Source organism: Stenella coeruleoalba (genome assembly GCF_951394435.1).
Source record: "Stenella coeruleoalba genome assembly, chromosome: 2".
NCBI classification, from domain to species: Eukaryota; Metazoa; Chordata; class Mammalia; order Artiodactyla; family Delphinidae; genus Stenella; species Stenella coeruleoalba.
This window is the reverse complement of record NC_137147.1, coordinates 77,659,260-77,681,130: the sequence shown is the minus strand read 5'-3', so window position 1 is coordinate 77,681,130 and position 21,871 is coordinate 77,659,260. Positions and strand designations below refer to the sequence as shown.

Below are 21,871 nucleotides of genomic sequence, written 5' to 3'. Positions count from 1 at the left end.
CAGTTTTATGAACTCTCGAAAGAGGATCATCCCTGCCCCTTTCCTTAACAGGGAGAAGGAATTGGTGAGGGTGAGAATACTTAAACATTTCAGGAGAGCAGTCCTTTGAGATGAGAGGGATCATGGCGCGGGGTGCGGCGTGGAAGGGTGTGAAATGGCAAGTGACTACTTGAGTGCTCGAGGCAGTGTTTGTTCCTCACTCTGTCCTCCCTTATATTCTTTCTTACCCATATGCTACTCTGGGAGGGGAACTGAGAATCTGGATACTACTCATTCCTCTGAGTTTTATCCTTTAAATTCTGACCCACTACTGGGTGCATCTCAGTTATAATGAAAAATCTTGAGGTTGTGAATGAAAAATGCATCTCACCAGACTAGCCGTGGGGTTAATTTTCTTTGTCTCCACTTTCTTCTCTGCTGTCAACTTGCTGACTGATTCCTGAGCCATTTTCAATCTGAAATGGAAACAGGGAGGGGGGAGGGGAGAGGAGGATAAGAAAGGAGAAGAAAAAAGGAAAGAAGAGAGAGGTCAGGTTAAACAGAAATCCAAATGCTGTTGAATTAACCAATTAGCAGTTTGAAAATATAAGGAACGGTTTTCAGTGCTTTTCATTACTAAATTCAAACTTTGAGAAGGTGACTCTTCTGGGTCATCAAAGCTGAATTTCCTTCACTGGCTGAGAGGCTCACCAAGATGTCTTTGGGGAAGGCTGTGCTTTTGCAACCAGTGCAGGAGGAGTTTCTGATCTACGGAAGACTAGGTGGATTCACTGTACTCTCAGGGCACACTTCAAGGCTCTCTGGCTTGTGATCCACTCAGTAGGTAAGATGAAGACAATTTTGAAAACTGAAATTTTGGAGAAACATAGGAAAACTACAGATATTAAAATTCACCAGTTCACATTAAGTGAAAAGACAACCCACACAGAATGGGAAAAATATCTGTAAATCATACGTCTGAGAAAGGACTTGCATTCAGAATACATGAGGGACTCTTACAACTCAAATAAAAAGACAAGTTACCCAATTTAAAAAACAGGCAAAGGATTTGACTAGACATTTCTCCAAAGACATACAAACGGCCCGTAAGCACAGGAAAAGCTGCTCGACATCATCAGTCATCGGAGAAGTACAAAGCAAAACCACAATGAGATTATCACTCCACAGCCACTGGGATGGCTGGAATTGAAAAGAAAGACAGTAACAAGTGTTGGAGGTGAGGATGTGAAGAAGTTGGAATCCTCCTACATTGCTGATGGGTCTGGAGAATGGTCCAGTCACTTTGGAAAAGAGTTTGGCAGCTTTCCAAAATGTTAAACAAAGTTACCACGTGACCCAGCCATTCGACTGCTAGGTATATAAATATATGTGTACCCAAGAAAATGAAAATGTATGTCCAGACAAAAATTTATATGTAAATGTTTGTAGCAGCATCATTTATAATAGCCAAGAGTAGACACAGCCCAAATTTAGATTAGCTGCTAGATGGATAAACAAAATGTGGTGTATTAACACAATGGAATATTACTGAACCATAAAAAGGAATGAAGTGCTGATACACGCTACAACGTGGGTGAACCTCAGAAACATTAAGGTAAATGGAAGAAGCCAGCCAGTGACAAAAATCCACATGTTATGTGATTCCATTGATATGAAATCCACAGAGACAGAAAGTAGATTAGCAGTGCCAGGTGCCGAGGGGAGGGGAGAAGGGGCGTGACTGCTAAGGGGTGAGGGGTTTCTCCTAAAACTAGGTAGCAGTGATGGTTGCACATCCTTGTGAATATACCGAAAAACCACAGAATTGTACACCTTTAAAAGGGTACATTTTACAGTATGAATCATCTCAATAAAGCTGCTATAAAAATTCAGTTCCACAACATGATATTATTTCTTATCCAGCTCATCAATTCAACAAAGTAATATTTCTTATCCATCAGAGAGGCGAATCAAAGCCAGGCAATATCAGCTGTTACTGGGGATGTGAGGAAACGGGAAGTGCCGAACTGGGTATGAGGGCCTGTAAGTTGGTACAGCTGGCGTTGGCAGCATCAACTGAAACTGAAAACATACACACCCTGTGAGCTGTCAATTCCTCTTCTAGGGAGATACCCCAAAGAAACTTATAATTAGACACATCTTTCACTGTGACAATATATGCAATAACGAAAAACTGAAAACCACCTAGTGATCAGATTCAATAGGATGATGGATCGCTGGTAAGAGCAAACAGTAATAGCTAACATTTATTGGGTGCTTACTGCATGTCTGGTCCTGTTCTACCCGCTTTATTTGAATTCAACCATTTAATTCTCACCAACAACCCTGTGAGATAGAAACTTTCACTACTTGTATTTTACAGGTCTTAAGCACCGTGCAATGATGCTTGTATATTATATTCATTTAATGGAATATGGTATAACTGTGAAAAGGAATAAACTAGATCTGAATTCACCAATTATGGATATCAGAAACATGATATTGAGAGAGTGATGAATTCTGCAGAGTGACAGAGTGAAGAGGCCATCTAGCCTGATGGTTAAGTGCTCGGCTCCAGAACCTGACTGAGATGAATTCTCAGCCCCACTACTTATGAGCTGTGTGACCCTGGGCAAGGGACCTCTCTGTGCACCTAAAAAAGAGGATAACAACAACAGTGTGGGCTACGCAGAGTCATTGAAAGGACTGAGAAAGTGCTGCTCTAGGCACTGTGTAATCACTCAACATGTGTTCACTACTATCGTTACTGTGTATGCAACATGCTACCTTGCATATATATTGGGGAGTAGTGCCCAAGAAACAGTGTTGTTCACAGATGCCTGCACAGTGTCTATGAACATACATGTAAACATCTATATTTATATGCAGACTGGAAAGATACTAGTTTCATGATAGAGGTTATCACTAGAAATACAGAAGAGAATGACATTGGGAGGTAGTATATCTACTAGAATTTCATTTCTATCTATAATACTTCATTTTTCAATTGTAAAATCTTAAAGAATATGTGGCAAAATGTTAACAATTCTAGGTGGTGGGAATATGGGTGTGTTAAATTATCCTTAATATGTTTCTTTATTTTAGAAATGTCTTCAAAAATATTTTTAGGGCTTCCCTGGTGGTGCAGTGGTTGAGAGTCCGCCTGCCGATTCAGGGGACACGGGTTCGTGTCCCGGTCTGGGAAGATCCCACATGCCGCGGAGCGGCTGGGCCCGTGAGCCATGGCCGCTGAGCCTGCGCGTCCGGAGCCTGTGCTCCGCAACGGGAGAGGCCGCAACAGTGAGGGGCCCACGTACCGCCAAAAAAAAAAAAAAAAAAAAAATATATATATATATATATATATATATATATATATATATATTTTAAAATACCAAATATTTAAAGACCCACCAAATCACAGACATTAAAAAAAAAAGAACATGCTTTTTCTTCAGGGCCTCAAATACAAACCTTTCACTCAATATTAATCACATACTCACTTAATATTGAAGAAGTGGCTGAGTGCCTTAGCTCTTTACTTATCTAGTTTTGCACAATTTGCTTGAAACACACACTTCATAATCCAATCTCCCTGCCCACATGCACAAGTTAGTTCAGTGAATTCAACATGCTGACTTGTGCATCAGAAAAGAAGTAAAAGTGAGACAAAGACGAGCAATGATTTATAAAACCCAAGAAATACATCTGTGAAGCTGCCGTGAGAACGGGCAATTCTGGACAGGGGCATAGGTCTGAGCGTATACACCACACTACCTACTAAACATTTCTGCTTGCAGCAGTAACTGTGACTATACCCATACAAGAAAGGAATGCGCTAGAAGGTTCACAGCCAGGTCAGACTACATTGGAGACTGACTACTAAGGAATCTGCAAACCAAGATGATGGTGCTGTCAATGAGGCCACAGCTTGTAGCATCTACTTTTCTTGGCATCTCTCCGGCAAGATTTGTTTTCAGAGAGAGCACTTATTAGTGACCCTTTAATCCACATTCCAATGGAATGGTTTGGAATTACTATTTCTCTCTGGGCTCCCTAACTTTTAGGGCACTTTTGGGAGTCATCTTTTGCTTAAGTAGTTCCTTTTCACCTTAGAATTCTGGTCTCTTCTTTCAGAGCTGGTCTTCTACCACACTCCTGGCTCAGCATCGCCTCCCCCAATTCCCAATTTCACTTCTCAGAAGCCCTGCGATCACTTCCCACGTTCTCTCAGTATCTGGGGGGATGGTGGTCGGGGATGTGGAGGCCAGGAGCCAACCTAAGGTCCTGTCCGCACTGCTAACCTTTTCCTACTGGTCAGTGGCTGTCCCGCAGACTACGGGCTGCCATGCATACCCCAGGCTTCCGGGGACAATTCTGATCTTGGTGACTCCATCCTGCTCGTCTCTAAATGTTCTCATTCAATTATGATGTCTCCCTCTCACAGGGCGCTCTTGAAAAATCATCAAGGATTGGGAGAAAGCATAGCTTGGTGGCAAGTAGCTTCTGCATCAGCGAGGCTTGATTCTAACTCCAACTCTGCCAATTACTAGAAAACTTGGAGCAAGTTAATCAACTATCAGTTTCCTTATATATAAAATGGTATGATATATATAGCACATATATATGTATATATATATATATACACACACACACGATATTAACTCCGTGGTATTATTGTGAGGATTAAATTAATTAATATATCTAGTAAAACCTCTAGTATACATGGTATATAGCAAGTGGTCAATAAAGGATAACAATTATGGAACTTCCATCACGGATATAAAGGATTACTCCTTAAGAATGCACAACAGTAGTTTCTGACTACAAATACAACAAATGGAGCTATTAGCTAAGTACTATCTTGTAGTAATACCATTTAGACGTGTCCTGAAGGCAAACCACATCAACGAATGCTATTACCCCGAGATTTAGCAAACCAAGGGAACTCAGCTCAATTTTTCTGATCTGAACACAGATTCTAAAAGTCATAACGAGAAGCTACACTTCGGTGCAGGCATGACATAAATTTTTCAAACAAATATGAGAAACTATTTCAACTTCAAAAGGAAGATTCCATCTACTTCCTCCCATTTTTCCAGGTTCCTTGGAGGTATCATAAGTAAAATTTAAATTTCAAATAGTATAGAACTTCTGAATAAATATATATTTTTCATGTTAACCTTTTCTCATAACCAAAATAACACTTGTTCCTTATAGGAATATTCTATATCTATACACAGAAAGATTATATTTTCAGTTTATATTATATATTTAAAAGTATAAAGAAAAAGTAAGACTCACTGGCCATTTAAATACTTCTCTGAGAATGTAGTTAAAACATAATGGGACCAGTTAACGAAAATTATCACATACAAACCTCTCAGCTAGACAGTAAGATACATGAGGGTAGGGATGGTGGCTATCATTTTTATTGCTGTGTTCCTAGCCCTTGACACAGTAGCCGGCACACATATACATGCTATGAAAAAATAGAGACCTAGAGAACAAAATCGAAAAAAAATCCTCTACTTTCCTGAAGTACTGCTCACTTGAATTTCTTGAAAGTGCTGAGCCATGAGGCTGCCCGGGCGTTCAACCTGCATGGTCGTGTGGGGCTTCCTGGTTTAATGCACTCTCGTCACTGTCTTGAAATTATTAGTATATGTATATATATATATATTTTTTTGGCCGCACTGCACGGTATGCAGGATCTTAGTTCCCTGACCAGGGATCGAACCCTGCAGTGGAAGTGCACCTGCAGTGGAAGCACAGAGTCTTAACCACTGGACCTCCAGGGAAGTCCCTTGAAATTCTTAGTTTTTGAACAAGGGGAGCCCCATAAATGATGAGGTTGGTCCTGTCTCAGACTTTCTAGGACATTTAAAGTCATTTTATCATTAAAATGGAACATTTTCCAACCTTGTATTTCCAAGGCACATTTATGACATAAAGAACGAGAAATCTGGTTGGATACAGTTCATACCTCCTGCCAAGGTTCATTCATTTCACTGTGTTGTGAACATTTTTACGCACCTGCTTTTTACACTAGACTGGAGCTTCTCAAAAGCAGATATAGGACTTCACTGTCTTTCTTTCCTTCACATTTTGCACAGTAAAATGGCATAGAGTATATGACCATAAATAGTAAGTTAATGAATGAATAAATAATTATAAGTGATTAATCTCTAAACTGTAAAAATTCAGGCGTCAAGAATGGTTATGGGGGAAAACATTCATGTCCATTCAGGTGCATGAAAATATAAAGTCACTGACTCTCACCTGAATGAATACAACATCACCAGTGCTCAAAACTGATCCTGCAAGATACAAACGAGCAAATTCTCATGAGATTCTCTATATGTCCTTAACATTAGAGGGCAAAGCTAACTGTGGCGGGCAAGGCTGTTTCTCAATGGCTTTTGTATCATACAGTACGAAACTTACCCTTGATGAAAGACAAACGCTAAAATATTCTGACAGTCTGGCTACGTTACGTCCATTGTTATGATGGAGCATATAGGCAGGTCTTAAAAACTGCTTTGACCTGACGAGAGATTGATGGTTGGTGACTGGGTGGTCAGTCAGTCAGTCAGTCAATCTGTCTGTCTGTCCACCTGTCTCTCAAATGTCCTTCAAAAACCATGGGCAAAGTGTCCTATACCTGCTGAAGAAGCTACAGCAAGCTGCTGTCGTTGATCACATTAAATTCACCCGGCATCAGTGTTCTGGTAATGATGTGGGAAGAGACTGCAAAGTAGAGGTCAGCAGTGTGATCGACCTCTGGAGGGTTTAAACAAATGTAAATTCAGTTTCCATCAACCACAGGAGGTTTAAATAAATGCGAGCTCCCGTGTGTAATGCAGAGACTTCACACAAGAATACAAAGTTCTCACCTCCCTTACAAAACTGGAAGGTGTGGCAACATTGAGTGGCATTTCTGTGCGGCAACACCTCAGTCTGCAACACTTGCCATCACTCCTCATCCTATCCTCAGCCCGAGGCTGTCCAGTGGTACCATCTACCAGCTTGTTTGCACAACTGGTTTTCTTATATCCGGCACACACCACTCATTTTTGCTGCCCGCCTGGACTCTCTAAGCTTCGAAGTTTTGGCCGGAGACTTGCTGGAAGGCTTCTGTGATAGTTCAGGAGCCCAGGGATGAGGACGCAGACAACGAAGTAGTCTTTGAAATGATCTAGTTCCCTCTGATCCATCCTACTGATGAACATGGTGTCGATAATCAATGTGTTAACTCTTAAGAATGTCACCTCCCTTCTCAAAAACTCTCAGTGACTCCCAATCAACTTCAGCTGGGGTAGCAAAGGTTTCCTATAAAGGGCCAGAGAGTCAATATTCTAGACTTTGTGAGCCATATGGTCTCTGGAACTACTCAACGCTGCTGTTGTAGCGTGAAAGGAGCCCTAAAAAATATACAAATGAAGGACAGTACAACGTCGTGTTCTGAGAAATTTATTTACGAAAACCAGTTGTGGGCTGGATTTGAACTATAGTATAGGATCCAAATTCCTTACTCTGGCAATCAAAACTCCCCGTTTCGAACTTAGTTTACTGGTCTGTCTTACCTTTTCAGACCCAGGTCTGGTTCAATACTGTCGTTGGACAAATCACTTAACCCTTCTGAGCCTGAACTCAATTTCACCTTAAAAGTGGAAATAATACCATACCTAAATAACACAATTGCTATGAAAATTAAAGACACTTATTATCTGTGATTATTTATCAAGCATCCTTTCCTTCACCTCACTCCACGTGTTCCCTGTCCTGTCCAAACTTCTCACTCTTCTTTCTACCAAGGCTTTCTCACCCCTGCATCTCGCTCTTACTGTTCCCTCAATGACTTTTTTTTTTTCCCGGTACGCGGGCCTTTCACTGTTGTGGCCTCTCCCATTGCAGAGCACAGGCTCCGGATGCGCAGGCTCAGCGGCCATGGCTCACGGGCCCAGCCGCTCCGCGGCATGTGGGATCTTCCCGGACCGGGGCACGAACCCGTGTCCCCTGCATCGGCAGGCAGACTCTCAACCACTGCGCCACCAGGGAAGCCCCTCAATGACTTTCTTACTCATTTCCATGTGTTCAAATTCTTCCCATTCTTCTAGTCTCAGCTTAAGTGCCAGAGTCATGAAAGCTTCCTTCATCTCTCTTAGTCAGAAGTAATTGCTCTTTTCTCAAGTGAAAGGACACTTTGTGCCTCTCTTACGGCACTTAGGAACTTTTCCTCTTAGGACTTGTATAGGTGTCTTATTTCCCTCAAACCACTGGAACCACTTGAAGACAATGATCACGCCTTCTGCATACTGGGTCTTCTCCCTGATCCTACATCTAGCACTGTGCCATGCAGCAGTCAGCTGTTAGCAAATATCTAAGTGAAAGACAATGACTTGCATTGACAACTTTTTCTGCTTTACCTCAAACAAGCCTAAATGTTTAGTAAATACCCAGAGTCGTAGGACAATTATCTTTTGCATTTAGCCTTGGGGAAAAAATAAAACGTAAAAGCATGAAAAACTCTCGCTCCAGTTATTGATTAGCTGGTCGAGTCCTAAATATGGAAAAAGAAAGGGTGCTTAAGGCCACCCAAACGTGCTAAATATTTATGCCTGTCAGATTACATACATATTCCAGGATTCCTGAAAGTCTCCACATTACTTTGCCCCCAAGGAGACTGAGGCTCAGAGAGGTTATACAACTTTCCCCAAGTCTGGAATTTGCCACTCTCACTTACGAGGTAAGAACTTTGTTGCATGCAGTCAGAGAGAACTGGTTGGACAATTTCTAGCTACAGCCATGCTCGATCTCTCCCTGGGCTTCATTGCTCATGGACTTGTCTTTGGTTCTGGCCTAGATCTTGGTTCTGTTTTTGTTTCGGGTCTAAATATTTACGCTAGACCCTCACACATACTTGCTCATGATTACTCACAGGCAAATACCTAGACTTGATTTCAAAGGTTACATCTCACGCCCTCTAAAAAAAAAATTCTGAAATATAGGGAGGAAGACATACAAGTAAGTTAGAGAAAGAAAAGAACTACTTTCAATTTACAAATGCTTTAATAAAAGTGATTTCTGAAAACCTTTTCTTCCTTTCCGTTACAACACATCCCTAGAGAGTTATTAAGGGCCCCAGTAAATTTCAGTTGCTGCCAAAGTCTACTGAGGAAAGACGTGAATATGAGAGATTGAGGACGGTGACATGTGTCCTCAGATGGTCCTGCTTAGTCCTTGTTCTACAGAAATGATTTGCAACCTTGGTTGGCTGGGGAGGGAATTCTGCTTCCAGTTAGAAAGCTACGAGAGAACGTCATTCCCATCCTAAATGAAAAGATCTGGATATGGTACAAAATCACCCTTTTTCTTAACCCATTAGAGAGCCGGGATCACAAGGCAGCTGAGGCAACTGCATCCCAAAGAGTGATATGCCTTTCCATTTAAAGGCTCAGGCTCCCCACATTACAGCCTCCTTTTCTGGGAGATCTGGGCATGCTCTGGGGTTTCTACAGGCTAGATGTGTATTCCTGCGGCTGAATCAGACCAACGCAGAGCACAGCCTTCTGTGAGACTGAAGAAGTACGATGTCTTTATTCTTAGACGTCCAGTATTTCACTGGCTCGTGATGTACAAGGCAGAATACACTGAAATCCTCCCGAACTTTACAATAACAGAAGCGCCTTCATTTTCAAACATAGGGATTGGGCATGTCAGCCAACCAAGAGGTAAGTGAGAGATAGGAGGTGGGGTAGAGTGTTCAGGCTGTTTCGTACTCCTTGTCACTCATGGAAAAACCAGTAACTTAGAGCAGCATTTTCAAACTGTCTTCCAAAGAGCCTCAGCAAAGGTGCCTCAGGAAAAGCAGGAAGAGTTAAGGATTCTCTTAACCCCAACATCTGCAAGCCTGCTTCAACCAGAAAAGCTTAATTTAATCTGTTTTATATATTGGGGTTTCATGAATGTTTTCATTTGGATAAAAAAAGCTCTGCTGTTTAGAAAAAAATGTTGGAAAACGCTATGTATGGAACGCAACAGAACCCACTGAATCTCTTGGGCGGGGAAGAGAAAAAAATATCCTTCCTGTTCGGGAGAATGAGAGCCAGCAGAAGTCTTCTTCCTAAAGAACTGCCTAGGGATATCTGGGAGATGAACAGCTGATTAAGAAGACAAGGCCTCTTAAAAGAATGGTTCTTCTGACAGCCATAGCCACCGGATTTCAGCTTTGGGGCTCAAATCAAAACACAGCCAGTTCTGCCACTCTCCTCTGCGTGCTACTTTCCAGATATGTTCTAAGCCTGGGAGATGGACAGTCTCTGACAAATACTCACAGACAGGCACCGTGGGGACAGATTCAGAGGAGCCGAAGTGTGGGAAAACTAAGTGCCCAGGGGGACATCCACTTACTTCCCTGTCCTAAAGTCAGGAATTACCTTACATTTCATTATGGTTCATTTTCTTTGTGGTCTTTCTGGGAATTATAACTGATCTTCCTGATTTGGGTCCTATTCTACTCTCCAATTTCTATTTGCTCTTACTACCCTAGAATGAAGATGAAACGAACCCAACTGATTACACCCTAAGGTTCCTCCCAATTTAATTCTGTGACTGCAATTAACATTTTCTTTGGGTCATCTGTTCTTTTCCTTTTCCTTTCTCTCCTATTCCAAATAACTGTCTGAAGTGTAACAAGACTGTCAACCTATTAACTTTTGAATAATTCTTAAGTATGAGGCTAGGTTACATTTTTAATGAAAAAAGGTCACACAGGCAACTAATGGATGTCTGGACACAGCTGATCTCAAATCATGGCTCAGGTTGGAATCTACGCTCCAAAGAGTGGGGTTAATTTTAGTATTTAAAAATGAGTAAATGGGGCTTCCCTGGTGGCGCAGTGGTTGAGAGTCCGCCTGCCGATGCAGGGGACGTGGGTTCGTGGCCTGGTCCGGGAAGATCCCACATGCCGCGGAGCGGTTAGGCCCGTGAGCCATGGCCGGTGAGCCTGCGCGTCCGGAGCCTGCGCTCCGCACGGGAGAGGCCGCAACAGCGAGAGGCCCGTGTACCGGGAAAAAAAAAAAATGAGTAGATGTTTTGGAAAAGGCAGGACTATGGAGACAATAAAAAGATGAGTGACTGTGGGGCAAGGAGGAGACGTGACTAGGCAGAGTGCAGAGGAGCTTTAGGGCAGTGAAAATACTCTGTATGATATTATAACGAGGGATTATATTATTACGCAATTCGTCCGAACCCACAGAATGGACAACACTAACAGGGAACCCTAAGGTAAAAACTATGGACTCTGGGTAATTATGGTGTGTCAATAATATTCATCTTTGGTTAAAAAAAAAAGTAGCATTATGACGAGTGATGTTGATAATGGAGGAGGCTACACATGTTTGGGGACAAGGAGATACATGGGAATTCTCTGTAGGAAATCCACCTACCTCTCAATTTTGCTGTAAACCTAGAACTGCTCTAAAAACATATTTTTAAAAAATGAAAAAAAACAGGTAGATGGCCCCCGCAAATTACCATTCTGTTTTAAATGCCTGTTGGTTTATTTATTAGAAATCCTCTAAATGAAAATGACCAATTCATTTCAGCAAGTGGAAAATAGACAATCTGGTTATATTACCAGGACACACTTGCTAGTAAATCACTCAACTCTCGTAATGTTGACAATGGGACTGAGGAAGCGACTTCAGGATTACAGAAGTAAAGTTTTGCCTGTAGAGCTACTAGCTTCAAAGAGGAAGCTCTGTTAGCCATCCAGTACAGTGTGACCTAAAAACATTAACCACTGCATGACCCAGACCATGTACACATCTTCACTGAAGATATTCCAAGTCAATGGCTTTGGGAACGTCAGTGGATGAAGGCAAAGAAAAGGGAGGCACTGCACGAATATAGTTCATAAAATGCATGTTGGCAAAAGCATGAAAGCTGACCAGCTGTAATGTAAATCTGTTTACAGAAGACTTGATATCAGTCATCGCTAAAGAGGTCAAACTAGTCTAGAAAGGGAACAGGGCAGGCTTCTGTGCACCAGTATGTGTAGTAATGGGCCTCTGAGTCAGCATGCTACAGGGAATAACACCCAAGTTCCCTAAAAAAACGGGATAAATAAAAGCTGAAGGTCCAAATCACTATGTCACTAGGCTTATCCTAAAATTTAGAGACATGTGAACCAGAATCTACCAAGCACGAGAACTCTTCCTTCTGGTGGCTATTCTGAAATACACAGAAGAACGTGATCAGCAAAGGAGCATGGGAAAAACATGCCCTTGTCCACGGCCCCGTAAACTGTGGCCTGGGGCCCTCTGAAGGGTAGATACGGTTTTGTGGGATGACACCTACTGAAGATCATGCTTGTAAAGAAATAACTTCAGTCTGGCTTCCCAATGTGGGTTGACTTTACGAATCATTATTAGGGACACCTTCTTCTATAAGTAAATGGTACTATTTTTATGGTCTCCCTTTAGGAGAAGAAAATCAGAGACGGTGTATAAGAAGCTGCAGAGATGAAATACCAACTGACTAGCCACTCTTTTCCTGTGATCTCCTTGTAGCCTTGAACTAAGTAGCATTAGGTCAGGGAGCAAAGAATACTATCCAAAGAGACTTTGGGGAGGTGTGGGCGTGGCTTTATTGCTTAAGAAAGCTCAATAGCACATGGTTTTTTGTATTTTAGATGGAGAAGGTTGAGGGCAACATCCCAGTATTTTCCTCATTAGGATTCCCTGGTGTTAACATCGTAGGGGTTGTTTTTAACGTTGTGCTTTTAGAAGGCGTAGGCATGTCAGGCTACCCTTCCGGCCATTGCCTAGTAGCCTGGACATTAGAGGGAAGGCGTGTGAGCTTTGTGGCGTTTCTTTGCATCTTCTGATACTCCCAAGCCTCCACAGATACTGTCCTCAGTTCATTGAGGACACTGAGGTTGTTTCTCCACAGTTGGGGGAAAGGGGGTTAACATCCAGCTTCGGTTCTAAATAAGTACATGCAATCAGGGAGGCCTGCCAGGGGCCTTGGGAACTGCCCTTATTTCTACCCACCTTCACAACAGTCCCTCACGAGGTATTTCTGAATTCTTGATATAACTACTACACAGCGATAACAGTCATGAAAGCCAATGAAATAAAGTCACTCTTTATGGTCAGTAAAGAACCAACGACACAATATATGTATAACTGAATCGCTGTGCTGTCCTGAAACTGAACACAGTGCCGTAAGTCAACTCTACTTCAATTAAAAAAAAACCCCAACACAAAGACTAAATTCATTAACCCCTCAGTGTAAAGGGACATTTCTTCCTCACTGCTGCAGCTGATGGAAACATCATGGACTCATCTATGTGGAATGCTTGCAACGGGTAAGAAAATAAAACTCAGAGAAGACAGCCATAGACAATATGAAATAATGGGTAGCCTCGAAATCATTTATCTCAGGCAGGCCAGCAGGGCCACAGACTTGGACAGACACACACTCTTCTATGCTTATTCCCTCTTCAGAGTCTGACCTTTGACCTTGACTAACCCTTCCATCCCTGTGTCCCCCAGGGCAGTCTCACTAGCAGCCATGGTAAGACAGACCAGCAGGAAAGTAAGGCAGGTCTTAGACTTAAAAGACTTAGCTCCTTACACATCAGAATCTAGCCTCTCAGTGATTCCATGATAAATTAGCCCATCACTTCCACTTCCTACATTTGACAACTTTCCCTACCTCATTCCTAAGATATTTTTCTATTTACAATGAAGGAAGTCCTCCTAGAGACCACATTTCACCAGCTACACAATCAGCCACTTGATAGCTTTTGCGGGTTATCACTTGTAGTTCCCAAACACACTTTGACTTCAAATGATTAATTGCAGAACAAAGACCGCTTCCGTTTGCAGAGCGTCTCCCCCAGGCCACAGGGGAGTGGAAGTGGGGGGGGGGGGTGTCCTGGACTTGCCCTGGAATGCATGATCAGTTAAAGCCAATCACTCTGCACTTGGTAGACGAAACACCCTGAGCCGCCCGGGCGATTTAGGTGTGGAGTGAGAGGTAACAGCATTGCGTTTCCTTGTTCGGGGAGAGGCGTCTGGGAGGCAGCCTGGAAACTCAAGCCGGCCCTGGGACATAAATCTGCAAGTTTAATGGCAATGCATTGCTTGTCTTTGGAAGACATTTCCAATCCTGATAATGAAGACATGCACGTGCTTGTAGATGCCAACTCCCGCCCCCGCTCCCGCCTTGGTTTTGAAACCTTTACCACCTACCAAGTCTCACCAAAAACTGGAACTGATCAGAGCCTGTTCGCAGGGGTGACTAAAACGAAAAGGGGGAGGAAGCAGGGGAGATTGGGTGGAGCAGGCAGCCTTTCTGGCGCCCCTCAAATCATACTACCCAGGCAGCCCCCTATTCCATCTATTCTCTGCCCAAGGCAGGAGCTGTCAGGAGTGCCACAGATAAGCAACTTAGAAGTATTCTAGCTGAATGAAGGAGACTTACTTTGGGTTTCCATTGCTGTCTGCCAGGCTAGGGAAAGAGTGCGTGGACGCGTGCTCTCAAAGGTTCTTATGTGAGCTCTGAAGAGGTGTGAGGCTTGACACAGCCTGAATCCCAAGGACCTTCACTCCCTTCTTTCTTTCTTTTTTTTTTTTAAGACAAATTGAAAGTAATACAGGCAAGAACAGAGAAGGTGACTGTTTTACCCCATTAACTAGTCTTCCTTGTTTTGAACATGCCTATCCTCTTTAACCAAGCTATAAAGATTTTAGATACTTGAGCAAAAGCAACCCATATGGGATATGTTTGGGGAATTCTACCACCAAAGTCTAAATAAATAAGATCTCTCATCTATCAGCAGTAGACAGCAAATTCCGTAATCAATTTCAACGTGGCAAACGAAAACACAGTGACTGTTTATTTGTTCGACAAATATTAATTGAGCACTCACTACGTATAAGGAAATATAAGATGCTAGAGAGAGAACAAAGAAGTATGAGGCATTGCCCTTGTCTTCTACAGCTTATGATTTATTTGAGGGGGAAGTGTCCATAAGAAAATGAATGAAAAAGAAATCGCTAATGCCAAAATTAAAGAGATAGTAACCATCTCCCCCTGCCCCAGTTTTGGAGGAAAGATAGCTCACCGAGATTGGGGAAAGCTTTATGAAGGAGGCATTGTGATCGCCAGATTACGCTCTTCCAGAATAGGGTCTCATAGCTTGTACAGCACTTAAGAATGAATAGGTATTTTGAAAGTACGTGCTCAAATCAAGCTGATTAAGTGGTGCCCATTTATGTTATGGGAATGCAAAGTGCAAATGAGATGAGAGACGGTGTGTACTCCGAGGACGCACAGGAAACACAGCAATTAGGCTGGCCCCTGAGATCATACTATGTGATTCCTCCAAAATGTGAGTTGAGCCTTCCAAGCCCAGGCCTTTGCCATGTGATCTCCAAGATGTCCTTACCCCTTTCATCTCTACTTAGCTGACTGAATTCATTTGCTCTGTCAATGTCCAGCTTATTTCCCACCTAAAACCACAGGAAATCAGGGCTGGAAGAGACCTTCACCATCACCTGAGTCTAATAGTTCCTAAACTTGGCTGCACGTAGTAAGAATCCCTTGGGAAGATGAACTTCTTCCTCCCATCTCCAAAGCTGACCTGATAGATTTCAGCAAGGGATGAAGCCAAGGTATTTACTGAGGCAACCAAACACAAAATGTGTTCTTACTCATCCTCTCTACAAGGAGCTTTCTGAAACTGCAGATCCCTAGGTTCTAATCCTCTGGGATTCTGATTTGGTAGATCTGCTGACTTTTTTACAAAGCTCTCCAGGTGATTTGGAAGACCTGCCAGATTGGGGAGCAGCTGACATCCAACATTCCCGTACTGGCTTCTGAATCCCTTCTACAACTTCCGTGGAGGGTGGCCCCGTTGATGGCTAACCATCTTCCCAAAGCCCTCCCTGGCCTCCTCATTCCTTAGGAATCACTTCCTCCTCCAAACTCACACTGCCCAGGATCTTCAGTGCTCAGTACTACGTTGTGAAGTCCTTTCTCTATCGGTAAACAATTAGCGGGCTCTGTGCTGGAGAATGCACCATAGAAGATACGGTAAGGAATGGGTTTATGTCCTAAAGGTGGAAAAAGACACGTAAAGTACTAAAGTAACAAGTTGGAAGGAATTAAGTGCAAAAGGATCGTAAGAAAAATATGCTATCCGAGACCAGAGAAAGATGTTAATTCTTTTACTTAGGGGTATTTCAGAAGACTTTAAGGGGAGAGGTTTTGGAGGTCGCCCTTAGAAGATGACTATGTTTTGACCAGCAGGAAATAACTGGGACAATGCAATGTAAAGAAATTACCCAATGAGAACACCAGGCAAGAATGTGTAGATGTGAGAAACACTGAGTCAATATCATGGGTATGTGGGGGATGAAGATATGGGAAATGAGGTTGGAAAGTGAGTTAAGGCAAGTTTTTGGAGGCTCATGCTCTAATTTGGGAGAAATACAGAATACTTGAAAAAGCTCAAGCTTTAGTGTCACCTAAGACCTAGGTCATTATCCCCATTCTCTTGCTTAGGAGTGAAACTGTGATGTTGGTAATTCGTTTACTCTCTCCTCTGCTTATCTGCACAATAGGAATACATTTTTTCAGGGCTGTTGTAAGGCCCCCAAAGTTCATGAATATAAGTACCGATCATGGCTGATTTTCTTCCCTTTATTTCAGAACAGAATATACTTAAACAGGATATGTTCAAAGAAATAGATGTCATCTAACTTGTTTTAGAAAGATAGCTGGATACAATATTAAGGGCCAATGAAGAGGAAATAGAAAAACTATAGGCAGAGAGAACAGTCAGAAGGATGTAGCAATAATCCAGGTGAGAGACGAGGTCCCGAACTAGGCAAAGCCACCGAGAAAACAGGATGAAAAAGAATAACCACTAAGGAGGCAAAACTGAGAAGTTAGCCGCGGGTGGAAAGTGAATCTTGGAGCATTAAAGACAGTTCAGGTTTCCAGCCTGCCTTTGGCTACTAGGAGGAGGAGAAGGGTGCAAGTGAAATTTAGGGACCCTCAGAGTAGGCATACTGAATTGCAGATGAAAGTTGGGCAGCCGGTGGGAACGTTTAGCGTGAAGTAGGAGATCTAAGACTTAGAACTAAGAGGTTGTTTCTGGGTAGGAGGACTTGGCAAAGAGGTGACAGGTGAAGCGATGAGAATGGTTGGGATTAACTGGGGATAGAGTACAGAGCAGAAAAGAGGAACAGAGATCTGAACCCTGGGGAAGGTCCACACTTAAGGAATAGAAGAAAAAGATGAACCGATGAAGGAAAAAGAAGAGTGGCGGTCACCTTTGCAGAAGGAAACCCAGAATACCCTCAGAGCATCTTCAAGATGGAAGAAACTATCATCACTGTCAAAAGCTAGTAGTGCCAAGGAGTTAGTTGTCTGATTTCACAAATGGGAAAGGTGGCAAAGTCTGCCAGTAGTCTCAACATCCATTTCTTCTGCTCCCTTTAGTAATGGAACCCATGAGTCTTCAGCTGGGCCCATGGCTCCCAGATAAACTTGCATTTCCTGGTCTCCCTTGCATATAGCCGTGAGACTAAGTTTTGCTCAATGAAATACGTGTACCTTCCAGGTCCACCCCCCCTTTAAAGGAAATGGTGTGCCCTCCCCTTTCTACTGGCAGGAACTCAGCAGCAGTGGTGCTGGCGGACGTGATGTGAGTCATCTTTACACTTGTGAACAAGGACCACACCTAATGATGGTGGCCACAAGAGAAGAGGAATCTGGGTTCTGAACTTCTAAACAATTTATACTCAGATTGTTAGGCAAAAGTAAAATAAATTTTTCTTGTTTAAGCAACAGTTACTTTGGTCTTTGTTATGGCAGCCGAGGCTTTATTCTTACTGATACAGAAAGTAGTGGATGTGTGTTATGGAAAAAGAAATGAGGAAATGTATATAAACTCTTCTTTTAAGAAGATGGAAGGAACAGGAGATCGCTAGTTTCCAGAGGAAAGAGGGTCAAAAGAGGTGTTTTAATTTTTAAGAATCAATGATCCCATAATTTTTACCATTTAGAAGTCTACTATCCCCTCTCCTTACTCATGGCATATTTTTAATTTTGCAGAAATAGTTTTAAATTCATTGCTTGGGAAATAAGTGGGTTTTCTTCTTTGTGATTACAATAATCACACATTCTGTTTATAAGTTAGCTTGTTGGGACATTTACTGTTTGTGTATTTGTACAGAACTGCCTTCAAATGTGACTTAGGAAAATTCAAAGTTTTGCCGAGTAACTTGGGGGTGATTATTCGTATTATTAAAGGGGTCCTTTAACATATGAAGCTTCTTAGCAGTTAAGTGTATATAAATCATTTAACCACATAACAGAGGGTTAGGGTAACTTGTTAGACGTTACTGTAATGATCATGATTGAATAAATAAAAATTTTAGTTTATGGAACTTTTTCCAGGAATAACTATCATATAAAGAGAGGAATTCCTGCGATGTCTACACTGCAATCAACGGCTTCTTTGTGGGTTGAGTGATGGCCTCTCTAAGTCCCCAGCTCCTGGTCCTAAAGTGACCTGAGCAGTGAGCCCTGAGAAAAGCTTTGCGATAACTCCACAACAGCTCTGCTGTCAAGGGTATGGCAGTTGCAAAATTAACCATAATAACTGCAAGTAATACACCTAAAACAAAAACACTGTTGTTATTTAGCTGAACTAAAAACCCCCAAACTAACCATCCATTCCCCCATGGTGTAAATTATAGTTATGTATATAATGAAATGTCTTATTTTCATTTCACATAAAATTCACCAAACTCCTTATTCACTCATTATTTACCCCTTATGGGTTTTTAAATGGTACTTTCAAAGTCTGCTTTGGCTCAGGGTTGAACTATTTGCCAAGACTTTATTCCTGGAGTCATGAGCCCCCTAGGACTTCTTTACCTTTTGCAAATTCATAGCTCATTTTGTAGGGAGTAGTCGTTTGTGGCCTCTGTGTGTGCATGTGTGGGCATATGTGGGGAGCAGTCTTAACATATTCTAAATAGTGGAAAACTTCATAAGGAAGGGTTGTAATCCCAGAATAATTAAACAGGAAAAAAAAAAAAAGAAAAAGAAAAAGCAGAAAATGAGTAAAGAATAGTCAATAAAGGTAGCAGCAAAAATTAGGTTATCTCCTTGCAACTATGCATATGCTCGAATAATCTGTTGATTTAATAGGTGGAAGAAATGTGTGTTGCAAAAATTCATTGACTGGTTTGGCTGTCAAGAGACACAAATACAAACCTGCATGAAAAGGTAAAACTGAGGCAAAGCTGCCTCTCAGAATAAAAATCTCGATGAACTTTCATAAACCAGTAAACGCAATGTTGGATGCAGATGAAAATATTTGTGTGTGTATACTTTCAGTTAAAAAAATGTGGTCGGGCTTCCCTGGTGGCGCAGTGGTTGAGAGTCCGCCTGCCGATGCAGGGGACGCGGGTTCGTGCCCAGGTCTGGGAGGATCCCACGTGCCGCGGAGCGGCTGGGCCCGTGAGCCATGGCCGCTGAGCCTGCGCGTCCGGAGCCTGTGCTCCGCAATGGGAGAGGCTGCAACAGTGAGAGGCCCGCGTACTGAAAAAAAAAAAAAAAAAAAAAGTGGTCTTCAAGACCAACCTTAGTATTTTAGGGGAGGAACTGGGAGCGTAAGCCAAGGAAGCTGTAGACATTTACCAAGTCCAAGAGGACAGTGAAAATTCTCCCTGCCCCCAAATCTCTTCCCCACTCACCACCAGACCTTGGCTTGGAATGTCTTTCAGCATCATCCCCTATGAGCTCAAGAGCAAAGGTGAGGGGCGTTATCTCAGAAATAAAACAGTTTCTCAAAATATTAAAAAAAGTAGTTTCTAGATTCACAGAGATTTTGAGCTAGAAAATATCTTAGTGAACATTTGGTTCCTGCTTCATCCCAATACATACATTTTACAGATATGATATTTGGGTCCTCCAGGCAATAAGTGACTGGCCCGAGATCACAAAGCAAATGAATGGCATAAAAATGCCGGGTTTCAACTCTCTCTGTAGAGGTCTTTTTTACACTACTGAGCACTGCCAGTAAGTACTCAGCAGGGGTAAGAGAAGGACCTGGTATACTTCACTGGAGGATGAGTTCTAGTACTAGGGGCACCATGAGGACTGAATGGGTCACAGACTGAAGGTCTAGGGAGCGAGGCGCTCTGGATTTGGGCCTAGACTCAGAAGTTTTCTATTTTGCCTAATATTGGCATACACGACAAGCAAAGTTACATGCCATTAATATACCATCATACAGTAGCCTGCTCTTCTACTGAGAGTTAATCTGCAGGTAAACCATATTCCCAGTGAAATACGATGTCTATTCTACTCAAATACAGAATTGTGTCCTGATACCAGCTTAATAATAGGGGGTTTATCATTTATTTTCAAGGCACAAGCACACTGGACGTTTTTATCAGTCACCTGTGTGTTCAGACATCATTCTGGGTCTCATGAGGGGTAGCTGTTACCCTGCTGTGGAGCTGCACCATTTCGATTTTGCATCAAGCTAATGTGCGTCCCTGGAAACCATACTAAACAGAACAAGAAGTAAATATTCTCTATCCCTTAAAATTGACCTCAAGTGACCTAAAGTAGTTTTCAAAACTTCCATTTCATTTGGAAGTGAATCTGTCTCTTTGAAAATACTATTATTGATCCTTAATTTTTCTCAGTGATTTTTGGGGTTTAGTTGGCCTTCAAATACCTTTGAAATTCCTTTGGATGGGATCCCCAACTATAGTGGTTTTTTTCCCCTAATAATTACAAGCTATGAGGTTTTCATTTGATTATGAATTTAATTTTTGAGGATGTCTTCATAGTATCTTACGTTACCTCCTGACATTTAGTGTTGCTGGGATTTGCTGGAGAAGTACAATAAAAAATGACAATATCAAACATCATTAAATATGGGTCAAGACAAAGCAATCATATTGTTTATCATTTGATTGTAATAGAAGAATTCAATTCGCTTATGTCACCACAACGAATACGTGATTCCAATCGTTTAAAAGCTAAAACCCTTAGCAGATAGAGAACAACTGAAAAAAAAATCCTCACTTCACGAGAAAACCCTGGATATTAACCAGTTTACTGAACTGCATGAGCAGTAATATATATAATGCGCTAACATTTCTTAACAAAAAGATTTTTGTAAACAGGCTGCTTCCACAAATACTTTATGAGCCATCGTTAACTTTCAGAGATGTTGTTTTAGGTTGGAAACCTTGGTGATCTATCTCACAAAGCACGGCTGGAATGAAGAAACCCCTGAAATTGCTAAATGAGAAGACCTGAAAAGGGTCCCGGGAAGTCATGACCCTTTAAAGGTGTTGGTTTACAGAGTGTGAAGTAGGCAATTCACCAGCTATACCCAGGAAGCAGCACAGCAAGTGCCCATCACTAGGAATCAGAGAACAGGTCATTCTGAAGGGTGGTTGGAACCACCGCAGGCCCACAATGAGTGTGGTCTAACTTCTGTGACAGGGAAAAACTCCTCCACGTGGAATACGGTTCACGATTTCAATAGAAGATTATTCAAATGAAAAGCAATTCATTACCGTCTCTTTTGGTGTTTTGGGACCATTTTTAGGGCTCCAACAACAAGGACAGATTCACTAAGGGCTAGGATCAAAATCTCAGGTGTAAAATCTTTAGCAAAGGCTGGAGCTTCAGGGCCCTCTGAGGGGCTCTCTGGCCTTCGGGTGTGGACGTGGAGAGCTGACTGGCCAGCTGCTACCTTGTTAGAGAGAGAGGAACGTGGCTCTGTCACTTTTCCCCTGAGGCTCACAAAACACAGAAGTTTATTTTAGCTTCAAGG

The 21,871-nt window shown here is 42.2% G+C and overlaps 1 protein-coding gene across 2 annotated transcripts in view; it reads right to left on the bottom strand.

The window, feature by feature from the left end:
• The window catches only part of FMN1 (formin 1), a 444,350-nt gene that overhangs the window by 10,701 nt on the left and 411,778 nt on the right, over positions 1–21,871 (bottom strand). For both annotated transcript variants that reach the window (XM_079909633.1, XM_079909635.1), the window contains one exon: positions 371–455. In XM_079909633.1, coding sequence (XP_079765759.1) covers positions 371–455 — 85 coding nt within the window. The remainder of the gene's footprint in view (positions 1–370; positions 456–21,871) is intronic.